Here is a 13,753-nt window from a genome sequence, read left to right on the forward strand (position 1 = left end):
CAACATTAAATGACATTTCAATGAAATATTGGAAGATTTATTTTTAATGTTATTCCACTAACTGGTGAAATAAAAAAATGGATTCATTAAGTTTCCAGTGCCATAGGCAGTTGGTTATATTGTTATCATTAATGCTGTATTTGAATTGTTGTAATGTCAGTCAAGTTATTATGATGTTAAAATGATAGGCTCATGTGCAGTTAAAAATGTTTGCTATTTACATCAAAGATTTTTTCTATGATGTGAAAGAAAAGACAGAGGATATTTCACTTGTAATATAGACAAGATAAACTTAAGACTTTTCAGGCAAGTTAAATAAATATTGATTCAGAAACAAATTATTTAAAAAAAAAAGAGAAGTTTTGAAGTAGAGTATGGATTAAAGACCAGAATTCTGTCTTTGTTATACAGTCAAAAACTTGTGTTTGGATGATACTATACCCTTGATTCATTTAGCAGGGTTGGTTGTTTTCAGTGTTTGAAGTTTGTCAGCATGGATTATACAGTGTGTTGTCAGAAGTAATTTTGAAAGGATTACAGAGATTAATTGATTATGATTGGATTACTCATTCAGCATAAATAGGTCACTTTGACTTTGTTGGTTAAAGTTTGTCGAGATGTCTAAGCATGCTTTTTCTCCTAATGCTAAAATCCCAAATCCAAGCAACCAAAATATCACACAAAACTCAGTGATGGATGGAAATGGGAATCTCATTGGTTAGAATCAAGTTCATAAGACACAAATATGAATTCTGCCCTTCCCATAAAGCTGATATATAAAATATGCTACGGTGGCAAGAATGGCATTATGCATCATACAGCATATTAAAGCATATTAAAAATGAGACAATTACTGTATCCAAGTCATTTTAATCCATCTTATATATTAAATCATTGCTTACTTAAAATAATAACTAATCTTAGTTTGTTTTGTGCATCAGAAAACACTCATTTTACTAGACTGATAGCTTACGTATGAGCAAAACAGGACAGACTCTTTGGTTGACAAACTTGCATAAATCAGGCTTGGAAACAATTGTTTGCAATTCATAAACAATATCTTGATTAGCCAGATGCTCAGCTTGTGGAGATTAAAATAAAATCAACTTAAGCGAGAGGATTGTGATGAATAGGGAATTAAATAAAGCTGTATATGCTTTTCTTTGTGACCTATGAACTGTAACTTTGTCTGCCTTTACAGATGAGTTTTAACATTGAATGACTCTTGACCTTTTTGAAAAGCTTTGCAACTTGTATTGCTTTTCAAAGATGAACATCTTTCGTCACAGATAGCTTTAATTCACATGCAAATAGTTGAAAATATTGGGCTGTACCTCTCACATTGGCACAAAAAAGGCAACTTCCATTTCTGTTGTGATTCCACAAATACTTTTTCCACACCCAGCAATGAGTTGCTTCAATCCTCTATCCTAATTATAAAAACTGCCTGGCTTTTGAGTCAGACTTATTGACTCATTTGAGTTACATGGACAGTTTGACTGGAGTACAATGAGTACAAGCAAGATAAGATATATTTTGCACATTGATTCATATAATATTCATGTATCTAGACAATGCCTTACTCATGAGGCAAAAATTTAGTTTGCATAGACTGAGGAGTCACTTTAGATACACTTCACTGACCACTTAAGGCATGGATTCACCAGTGTTTGGTTAGCAGACACCTGGTTACTTACCACAGGAACCATGCGATTGTTACACATAACATTTATATAGGGAAATATTCAGAAGAAAATAGAAAAACCATTGTGAGCAGGTGACTATTATGTAAAGATGACTATTAGGACAGAAGACAGGTTTGACTATTTGACTACATACACACACATGCACGCACACACACACACACACACACAGAGTAGATGCTTAGTTTTTCTAACTTATATTATCAGAATACCCGGTATTATCCAAACTGTTTGTCTGGTGCTGACAAAATTTGTGCTTTGTTTATATCTTTGCATCTATTATCTGAACATCGAGTATTCAAGTACACCCCCTTAATCAAAGTAATTTTGGGTACAAAATCTTCTAATCCTATTGAAATTGTGATGCATTATATGAAGTGTGAAAACCATCCTGAGCAGCGTTTGAATACGATTTCAATCGAAAATGTATAAAACAAGACTCTGCTTGCAAGTTTCTTTAATCGTGCTGTTTAACCCTTTACCTCATAGAGCATAGTGACAAAGTGCAGCGCGCTATAAATAGAACACCTTTTACCTAGTCGACAGCATACACATAGGTCTGCCTGTGAACTGTTAAGCAATGTAGTGTATGATACGTTTAACAGCAATTTTAACCATTTTACATTTTTGGTACACATCTATTATATGTGGAAAAATTTAAGAGTAAAGTCCGATTGTTATAGCTGTGTAATTATTTTTCACGGAAGAATTTTTTATGTGCTTTAAAATCGAGAGAGAACTCGTTCACTGTCATGTCAATGAGGCCGCGTGACCAACCGTAGCTGCCATTTCCCATACTCGAAATTTACATGTTTTTCGTCTGCGTCTACATCACTAAGTCATTTGAATTTGATAATCAATAAAAACTAATTGCTGCCTACATAAATATCAGAGCCTTTACCTAAGTTATTGAATCTTTCATAGTTGTGATTCAAATCGTGAAAACTTCATAAGTACTGAATGAAATCCTGCCTGTGAACTATTAAGCAATGTAGTGTATGATACATTTAATAGCAATTTTAGCCAGTTTACATTTTTGGTACACATCTATTATATGTGGAAAAATTTCAGAGTAAAGTCCGATTGTTATAGCTGTGTAATTATTTTTCACGGAAGAATTAATTATGTGTTTCAAAATCGAGAGAGAACTCGTTCACCATCATGTCAGTGATGCCGCATGACCAACCGTAGCTGCCATTTCCCATACTCGAAATTTACATGTTTTTCGTCTGCGTCTACATCACTAAGTCATTTGAATTTGATAATCAATAAAAACTAATTGCTGCCTACATAAATATCAGAGCCTTTACCTAAGTTATTGAATCTTTCATAGTTGTGATTCAAATCGTGAAAACTTCATAAGTACTGAATGAAATCCTGCCTGTGAACTATTAAGCAATGTAGTGTATGATACATTTAATAGCAATTTTAACCAGTTTACATTTTTGGTACACATCTATTATATGTGGAAAAATTTCAGAGTAAAGTCCGATTTTTATAGCTGTGTGATTATTTTTCACGGAAGAATTTTTTATGTGTTTCAAAATCGAGAGAGAACTCGTTCACCATCATGTGAGTGATGCCACGTGACCAACCGTAGCTGCCATTTCCCATACTCGAAATTTACAAGGTTTTCGTCTGCGTCTACATCACTAAGTCATCTGAATTTGATAATTTATAAAAACTAATTGCTGCCTACATCAATATCAGAGCCTTTACCTAAGTCATTGAATCTTTCATAGTTGTTATTGTAATCTTGAAAACTTCGTACGTACTGAATGAAATCCGTGACCGCCATTTTGGAGAGTGGAGATTACAACCCAGTTACTTTAAATAGCAGATATCGACCAGTGCATACATAGCGACCACGTGATCAACGTAATTGTTATTCGCAGAAATGAATGTAGTATCTAATAGGGGGGTTTTCCCCGAAGGTGGCGCTACGAAAACCAGCTCAAAATGGCTGATGTTTACAGCAGGTGTTTACAGCAGGTGTCAAAAGGCACTTCCATGTGAATGGAGTAAAGGTGTCAAAAGGCGCTTCCATGCGAATGGAGTAAAGGCGCCCAAAGACGCTTGTATGAGGTAAAGGGTTAAAAAAGAGAAAAACAGTTGAATACAAATGAATATCATGTGAAAAGCAAACTTATCAAGTGATCCATTGAGTCATCAGATCTAACATTTCTTTGAGGTTTATCATTTTAATTGCATATTGAAATGATGATGACAATGATAATTTTGTCTTTTTTTGTATTCCATGCAGATTATTATAGTAATGACAATGATAATTTTCACTATTGTGTTTTACTTTTTGTTTTGTACTGTGTCAATGAAAAGGATTTCTAGATATTAAGAAAGTAAATAGAATGCAGGAATGAAAACTGAAATAGTAACTCCTGTTGTATCCATTCCAAAGAGCTTGTTAATTTGGTGCTTTGTTGAGCTAATGACTACCTGTGATACAAAAAATATTTAATGGGCACATACATTTTTGACAGATCAGGTTAATGGTATGACATTAGTGCAGATCAGGTTAATGGTATGACATTAGGTGCAAGTCAAGTTAATGGTATGACATTAAGTGCAGGTCAAGTTAATGTTATTACATTAGGTACAGGTCAAGTTAATGGTATGACATTAGGTGCAGATCAGGTTAATGATATGACATTAGGTGCAGATCAGGTTAATGGTATGACATTAGGTGCAAGTCAAGTTAATGGTATGACATTAAGTACAGGTCAAGTTAATGGTATTACATTAGGTACAGGTCAAGTTAATGGTATTACATTAGGTACAGGTCAAGTTAATGGTATGACATTAAGTGCTCTTAGTAAATTGACAGAATTGCCAAATAACAAGTCCTTGACAGTCAGCTACTGACCATTGTATTAATGTGAGTTACTAATGTGTATTTGTATTTTTTCAGATACTATTAGGTCCAGTTGGTGACAAGTTTGGGCCCAGAAAAACATTTGGAATATGTCTCCTTTTTTCAGCTGTTTCAATGGTAAATTTACACATGGAGAAAACTGCATATTTGTTTACATGTACAATACAACTATTTCTTTCTTTGTTTTTATTTTAATGAAGTTTACACATGACAATATGGACCTGAACAAAGTAATATTCATCAAGACCATTGGCCAATATGAATTATTTTGGTCAGGTTCTTAATGTAACATTTAAATTAATATCAGAAGTCAGTAATTTTTCCATTATGTGTCAAAATAGGCATGAGAGTGGTGTGATTTAAATAGTTATCTCTTGTAGGGATGTTGCCCTTCTTTCTATAACTCTATTTCCTAAACCACTGTCAGGAAATTCACTAAACTTGTCACATAGATTGCCCTTTATGTGACCATCTGTGAGAGGGGTATAGTCTTTCAGCCTTTTATCTTTCGTCTTGAGGAGAAGGTTAGATATACAAAATATTGTGACTACTGTGACATTTTAAAATATTTTCTGACTGAGCTTTATACATGCAGTTATAGAATGAATTCACATCATAGTTATAATGGATTTCACATTGTGACTTCTGGTTCACTGTCTGGATGTGCAGGAAGGGGGATTGAATATGCAACGAAAAACTAGCATTAAGATTTGTGGTTAGAGTTTGCTCATGTAAGGAGTTGTGTTTGCAGTATTCTGATTAACTGGAAACCATCTTTGACTTCCTTACGAGATGAAAGTGTACACTTGATTGGCAGAAATCAGAAAGATCAGCATTTTTAATTGGCTAACAATTCCACAGTCCAACTTCCCCAGTGTGTAGACAAGCATGAGGTTCGTTACTATTGGATGATCATTTACTACTTAATAATGTTTGTTTTTGTTCGTTTATATTGTTATGACTCTGTGGTCCTAAGCTAAGTAACAGAAAGCAAAAACCAACAAATTATGTAAAATCAAAGACAAAATTCTTTTCCCCTAGAATACAAAGTGAAAAATTAAAAATAAATGAGCAGTATTGCGAATGAAATCCCAAATAGTCCTAAAAGATCTATCACAAGTCCAAAAGTATAGTGTATTCTAAATGAGTTCCAGTGGTGTTCAGTCTATTTTGCTGATGTGCCAATTGCCTTGAATAGTGTTAATGTGCTAAGTCACAAAGTATGAAAGTGGTATAATCCAAAATATCTTTAAATGAATTCACATTAATTCCAAAATTAAATTCTCTCAAATATTAATTGAATGCAACTAACTGACTGTCTCTACTACAGATGTTTAAGACAGTATAATTAATTGTTACTAATTACCTTTTTACAAAATTAAGACACAATATCAGAACCAGGATGAGGGTCAAATGTGCATTTGCAGAACATTACACCATGTCAACAAGACCAGATCCTTTTAGAGACAATCATTAAGAAATCATGTGGGCCAGAATTTCCGAGGGGGAAACCAATGACCTGGACTCAAATCCCATAAAATTCCTCAATAAAAATGCTTCTAACCTTCCTAGGTCAAAAGGCCACAGAAACATGTTTACTCACATTAAAAATACAACCCACTATCCTCTAGCTAAGTAATGTGTTTACAGAAATGACCCATTACAATCTACAGTCGTTAATCATCTGTGTGGGTGTGTATGTGTGTGTGTGTGTATATATATATATATATATATATATATATATATATATATATATATATATATATATATAACAGTATGTAGTTTCTTTATGTACTATGGGACTTAGATTAAAAAGATCAATGTCAAGTTTAATGGAGTAGTCTCTCCTGTTTGACATAGAACTTTGCCCTTCAATTGCTTAATAATTTTGTTTCCACTCAGTGACTTTTGAAGGACTTTGTGGATTCAAATAAAATTTAGGAGGTTTTGCATTAAAAAGCCCTAGGTCGTGTTCATTCAGGAGATATATTTTGTCCTCTATAGATAAGTGTCCTTTATATAGAGGTTATTATATATGTAAATTTATGAAAATGATATTAGATATGTTGTCCTTTGTGGAGGTATCTACTACAGCAGGTTTGTCTGCACTTTATTCTTGCTTTAATCATAACTAATTCAAATTATGGATGTTTTTTTCATTCTTTTCAATTTGAGTCTCAGCTTGGTATATTAGAAGGATTATCAGCAGCTTCCCATGGGTCAGTGGTTCTTACTGGGCTTTTCCTGGGTTCTTCCTCCACCAAATTTACTGGCCACCATGTCTATCATGTGATGAAAAATGGCATTAAACCCAAACAATAACGTTATCATCTTATGTTAAAAGATAGTTTATACTAGAATGAGTAACATTCGAATAAGTTATAGCATTAATTTAAGGATTAGGATGGAGGATAAAGCTGTTCTACAAAAGAGATTTGTTTGCAAATTTTTCTAGGTTTTGCATAGTGGAATAATCAATAATATTACTGGTTCAAAATTTTGAAGGCAAGCTCATAAAAGAGATGATGTCTTAGTGATATATATAATTGTTGAAAATATAATTCAGAGCCATGATAAAGTTACATGTCGTGTTGCAGAATTAACTTTCACTTATTATACTTATATGTTGAGTAAATCTCCATGGTTTCGGTGTTAGCATAGACTCCTCATCTTAATCATTGAGATAGCTAATCTGACAGTGCACTGGATTGATTGAATAATTGTTAAAAATAGAAAATTTGAGTCATAATTAGAAAAATGAAAATCAGTCAAGTGTGTCATTGAGTTTACACTGTGAAAAGGATGTTGATGATTAAATTGTTTTTGATGATTACGTGAAAAAATGTCCTATGGCATATAGTAACAGATATTTGACAAAACTCACAAAACAAATCAAGTACCAAGTTAAATTGAAGCACTGTTGACCATTGGGCAGGTATTCACACAAGCAAAAGTAGTAACCAAATTATGGGCAGGATTTGAGAGAAATCCTCTACCCACGAGGGATCACTCTTGTCTGATGTCCCTCTCGATAAGCTAATCATTGGTACATTTTGGTACTGAAATCAAGCTTAGGAGTGTTGGATTTGTGGCGTAGTGGTTGCACTCTCAAGATACATAGATTATGATCAGTTAAATATTATTGAAGTAAAATGTTTTACTCCAAAAATTGGTTTCTGTTTAAATTTTGTGATGTAACCAAATTTTTCAACAAAATCATCTTTCAACAGTGTAAAGGAGATGACTGTGAAGAAGTATGTGCAGTCAACTCTACCCTCCATTCTTAAAGGAGACCAGAAACCAATGGAAATATAGAATAATAATAAAAGTACTATAGCAGAAAACCTTATTCTGAAGTATCATCTGCGACCGTAATGCCAATATTTAAATATTGGCCCATCTTCTAGGAGCTGAATTTCCGTGACCTCGTATGCAAAATTTCCGCGCCTATTCGGTTACTTTCGGGATCTGACGTCATAGTAGCGACTCCAGCAGCCCAAGTGGGAGTTGCCAGAGTAAAAGACAATACCGTTTTGCGTTGCTTAAGGGTGTAATAGAACATTAAGAAAATCCTGTGGACATAATATTTTTTTCTTTTCCGAAAGATAAAGGCATCATGAAAGAATGGGTACATTATTACAAACGAGTTGATTTCAAAGCAACACCATACAGCACTATGTGCTCGTTACATTTCTCAAAGGAATGTTACGAGAGGGATCATGAAAAAATAGCAGCTCAAAGATACGCAAATGCTAGGCCTAAACTGAAAGTTGGCGCTGTTCCAGACATACCTTTGGACATTTTAAATCCTGGGAAAAGAGTTAAACGTGTGAGTTACGAAAATAGGCAGAAGGACAAGTAAGTGACCACAAAATGCAACAATCAATCCACATATCTTTTATCTAAAACAGCAGTGCTAAAAACAAATCTGATAGCCCGACACCCTGGGCCCCTTCTGGTTTTAGTTCCGGCCCATCCTGTATTCAAAGTGAGGTGCCCGTCAGGCTTGTCGAAACAAAAGTTGTTTGCCTGAGGAAACTTTGATCGCGCTGGTGAAATGAGTAAATGTATTTTCAAGATGTTGACATACATGCCTTAACACGGCACAATCTAAATCAAATCACCACTGTCCTAGGTGAAATTTAGATTTGATTTTAATCAAATGGAAGCTTTGCTAAAAATAAGATTCTAAACCTGTCGTGTTTCGAGAAAACACAATTTTCAGTAATCTTATAAAAATTAATTTTTTTTAAAAAAAAAATGCATTGTATACATGTATTATGCATAAACGGTAATCTGTATTAATTGGAACTGATATAAAACTATTCCTTGGGCAGTTTAAAAAGCAGCTATTGAAAAAAAAAGTCAAAGTTTCACATTAACTGTCTGACAATAGAACGGGGGGGCGGCTATTGACCCCCCCCCCCCCCTTGCCCCAATGTGCGACCACCCATTTGACGTGCCTTTTCTCGCTGTGATACGCCTTATTATTCCCCCATGACAAGTCCCTTTTGCATATTCTGGTCAGTTCTGGCTAAACTGCAAAATAGCTAAAGTTTTGATTTAAGTACGCAAACAATAAAGCCGGTGTGACTGATGAACAGAATCCTTATCCTTGCATTGATCTTGTGAAAAGGACTGCCCTTCGGACATACTTCAAAGAAACCATGTTCGACAGTGTGTGTATGTGTAAGCACCAGCAATTGATTACCAAATAAACGATGCCTATTTTGTTGTTACTTACGATGCCATGGACTTCATTTTAACAGTTCAAATCTGCAGTCACAAGTTACCGTACATGTGGCAACCGGTTTTCTCAAGTTTTATGCCCCACCTTATTTCCTTAGGTTAAAGTCTTAATGCATGTAACACTGTTTGCTGATTAAAATATTTATTCAGAATTAGTTCTTTAGGGCCACATATATTGCATGGTATATTTTGTTTTATTCCTTGTAATTTAATCATGGTAATTAAACTTTTCATATACGGTAGAGGAATGTCAGGTGTTAACTGGCCGAATTTCTTTGGCGGAAATGGAGATGCGATTTTGTTTGCAGAGAAAATTTCAACGTGATCATTCATTTAAGCTAATTGGTGACAATTTTATTCTTTTAATTATTTTTTTTTTTTACTATAGTACTGTTGTAGTTGTTTAAAAAATCTGAAATTTACTTGAATAATGTTTAATCTTCACGTTCTATTTACTGAAGAAGAAAAAAAGAAGAAAAAAACTGTTGTATGATATTAATTATTTCGTCCAGTGCCGGGTTTAGAAGTGTGTGATTTGAATTTTTAACGTAGCTTTAACAATTTTTCAGTCTTATCGCTACGATGTTAGTAGTATGGCAGTTTAGACTGTGGATTGCATACGTTATATTTAAAAATGGTTTGGGGTTGGTTTTTTTTCTTCTGACAAATGAAAATTGACAGACATAATGTAATAATCGGGACTTCGCTGTGCCAAATTGAGAGATATTACCAAACTGTGGTCTCCTGTCTGCCTCGCTCGCCAATGTTTATATTCGAGGACTGGCTAGTATTGCGTCACGGTACCACGTGATCTGTCGTCTCATTAAAACTCGGAAAAACTCGGCAATTTACGGAATCGTGGTATCTTCCACGCAATATAATCACTGCCCGCTTACGATATTTAATTTATAAACATTGCAGTCAAATTACAATCTGTAGAGAATTACATACGTAAAAGGAAAATTTTGATTTCTAGTCTCCTTTAAGTGTAAACATTGCCTGGATTTTGTAGAATTGTATAGATATATGCTAATATCATTAATTAGAACCAGTTTTATTAAGATTTAGAGTTCAAGAAATGTACTACCATTTATACATGCATGCAAGTCATGTTCAGTTCAAACAACATAGACCCTGATATGTCATTTCATAATGCACTGGTTGATGAGGGTCTGTGTTGTTTTACTGGTTACTCCTAACAAACTGTATAGAACCAGATCTACCAGTGCAATATGTAATGGCAGATCTGGATCTATGCAGTGTGCAGCTGAACCAAACTTGTAAGCAAGTATACATGGTGCATTTTGAAGGTTGTTATGAAATACAATGAAATCTTACTTGAGAGACAATGACTTTATTAAGTCTCTTTACCCAAAATAGTGGATTTTAACCATTTGTCCCCTTTATGAGAGGCCTCCCATTTCAGACTACCTTCATTTCACTCAAAATTGGTGGACTCGTATGAGGGGGACTACAGTAATTATTTATTAATATTAATTTTATCTCCATGCTTTGGGAGTGATATTATGATATCCACTTTCAGTATGTCTGTCAGTTGATAACTCTTTATCCCAAACTTCTTTGTCCATATATAACTCTGTCTCCCAAACTGCTGTCTGTCCATCCATCCATAACTCTATCTCCCAAACTCTTGTCTGTTCATCTTAATTCTATATCCCAAAATGCTGTCTGTATATTGACAACCCTATCTCCTAAACAGCTGTATGTCCATCCACAACTGTATCTCCTAAACTGCTGTCTATCCATCCACATCCCTGTCTCCCAAACTGCTGTCTGTCCATCCACAACCCTATCTCCCAAACTGCTGTCTGTTTATCCATAACTCTATCTTTTAAACTGCTCTGAGGAAATTCCCCAAGCTTTGTACATAGAATGCCCATGTTATAGTCATCAGTAAGAGTGGTATAGTTCTTAGGCCTCTCACCTGATGTTCTGGAGAGGGTCAGAAGTCAAATATATACTAATTGCAGTGACATAGCACTAGGATATATATATGACCTCTGAGTCAAGGTCAGGTGGATCCTGGGTCCCTGTGGGGATATGTAATAAGCATGGGGATTTGCCTTGGTGAGCCATGGAAGTAGAACATGTAAATAATAACAGAATCTGGTTAATTGTTCCTATCATTTTATTTATTGCAGGCAAGCTTTGGCCACTGGAGTAATTTGTATGTCTTTTTCTTCCTTCTCTTCTTAAACGGCACTGCTCAGGTAGTGTATATCAAAATGTTTTTATTATGTTATTTGAAACTGTAAAGGTTCAGTATTTGAATTGAATCATCAAGCTTTGATATGCACCTCTTATAATTTCCTGATATATAGACTGTATTCTTAGAGGCATCATTAAAAATATCACTATGTCATGATGAAACATGCTTTTCCATTAGTTTTATTAAAGTAAGATTCTTATGCAGTCTAAAGAGGATGTAATTATTGGGATCTTTAAAAAACATTATAATATTTTACATTTAAGCTTGTTTATTACATTTTTATAACGATGTTTGTATAGGAAATTGGTGTATTTATTATCCATTATCATTAACCATGTAGTTAATGTTTTTTTCTCAGTAAAAATTGTTATAATATTATTCCAAGAACAATCTGTTGTGAAAAGTTATGATGCTGTTATTTTATAATGGTTCTACATTTAGGGAATAAAGTAATTGCAAAATTTACTGACAAATTTTATTAAATTTTCTTTCTGAGTTGTACATTTTTGTCTATGAGGAAGAATACAGTTACCAAAAAGCACTTTTCAAAACCATGACATAAAAATTGTCATGTAAAAGTCTGTAATTTTTCTAAGATAAAAAATAAATACAGATGAATATTTTAGTCAATGATTTTGTAAAATATGAATAATCTTAAAACTTTTCATTAAATTGGTTGCTGAAGCCAGTATATGATAATAATAATAATAATAATAATAATAATAATAGTAATAATAATAATAATAACAACAACAACAATAATACAAAAATTAGAATATATATTTCTTATGTTATTTAACAGGCTCTATGCTGGCCCAACTGTATGAAGATTATTGGAGAATGGTATCCAGACAAAATCAGGAACACTATATTTGGAACCTTTGGGACTTGTGCCTTTGCTGGTGGTGTTCTTGGGACTGCATTTGCAGTAAGTAGTTCTTAATTTTTTTCTTCCTGGCGTGACAGTTTTCTTCAATGATTATGTCTATACTGTGTGGGTAATTTTGATATCCAAGAATGAAAAACATGAATCTAAGAAGCCTGAAGTTCAGTTGTTTTATTTGAGCAATTGTTGGTACATGGACATTTTAAGTTTAGCATGGGAAACCATAGTATTTTTAGCATGCCTAAATTACATCTTATTAAACATTTTAAGGAAAACAGCTCAAAATGACTTCTCATTCAGCAGCAGCAAAATAGCGTAAAGAACAAAAAGGTGATCAGATTATGTTATTTAATTGACACCAATCTGTTTCATTAGTAAAAGTTGTTGTTGTTGTTGTAGGGTTTAACACCATTTTTCAGCACACGATAGGCTATACATGGCGGCCAGTATTAATGGTGGAGGAAGAACCCGGGAAATCCCCAGAAAGAACCACCGACCCTCGAGAAGCTACTTGCAAGCTTTCTCACATATCCACATTGGCTGAATCCGAGACTCGAACCCATGCAGACAGAGGTGAGATGGCAGTGATCCGTAATGGAGAGTGCTTTAGATCACTCGGCCACTCGGGGCCCCCATTAGTAAAAGTAATACTCTTAGGTTTTAAATAAACGGCTTTTGGATGGGATGAAAATAAGAATAACTAATCTTTTGTAAGCTTGATTATCTACTACATGTTCACCATTTCTCTCCAAGGAGCATACCAACAGATTGATTGATTGATTGATTGATTGATTGTATTTTAGCACATCAGCACTGTTAGGCTATTTTGCGCCAAACAAAAGTTATATGTATAATCTTTTAAAAATTATAAAAGAGTCTCATATCAACCAGTGATATTAAAACCAAAGTAGTTGAAATTAAAACGATAAGATGGTAACGGTGAAAAATAAAGCTTCCCGATCGGGGGGGATGTAAATGGTGTATGTTAATGAAGAATGATGAAATGGTATTAAAAAAGGGACGGTATATATACTGCATAAAACTGCACAAGGTGATAGCATAATAATTGAAGTTTAGAATAAATATTCACTGCTTTCAGGAACTCTATAATACGAGTGATGTTTATAGTATCAAAAAGTTCTTTCATGTCATGCACATTGTAATACTGATTGCGTGTAGGTTGCAGGTCAAAAAACCCATACCAACAGTCCTCCCTGATGTCAGTAGAATTGGTTACATTGCCAGCCAGTGAACTCTTTATTGAAGTTTACATTGACATTAATCGTTATGAAACC

The 13,753-nt window shown here is 34.1% G+C and overlaps 1 protein-coding gene across 2 annotated transcripts in view; it reads left to right on the forward strand.

Annotated features, from left to right (window-relative positions):
• LOC149789097 (uncharacterized) overlaps positions 1–13,753 on the forward strand; it is a 65,426-nt gene that overhangs the window by 13,067 nt on the left and 38,606 nt on the right. For both annotated transcript variants that reach the window (XM_089975297.1, XM_089975296.1), the window contains exons 4-6: positions 4,630–4,710; positions 11,505–11,573; positions 12,375–12,500. In XM_089975297.1, coding sequence (XP_089831423.1) covers positions 4,630–4,710; positions 11,505–11,573; positions 12,375–12,500 — 276 coding nt within the window. The remainder of the gene's footprint in view (positions 1–4,629; positions 4,711–11,504; positions 11,574–12,374; positions 12,501–13,753) is intronic.

Source organism: Sinohyriopsis cumingii, chromosome 11, assembly GCF_028554795.1.
Source record: "Sinohyriopsis cumingii isolate HCF-2022 chromosome 11, ASM2855479v2, whole genome shotgun sequence".
NCBI classification, from domain to species: domain Eukaryota; kingdom Metazoa; phylum Mollusca; class Bivalvia; order Unionida; family Unionidae; genus Sinohyriopsis; species Sinohyriopsis cumingii.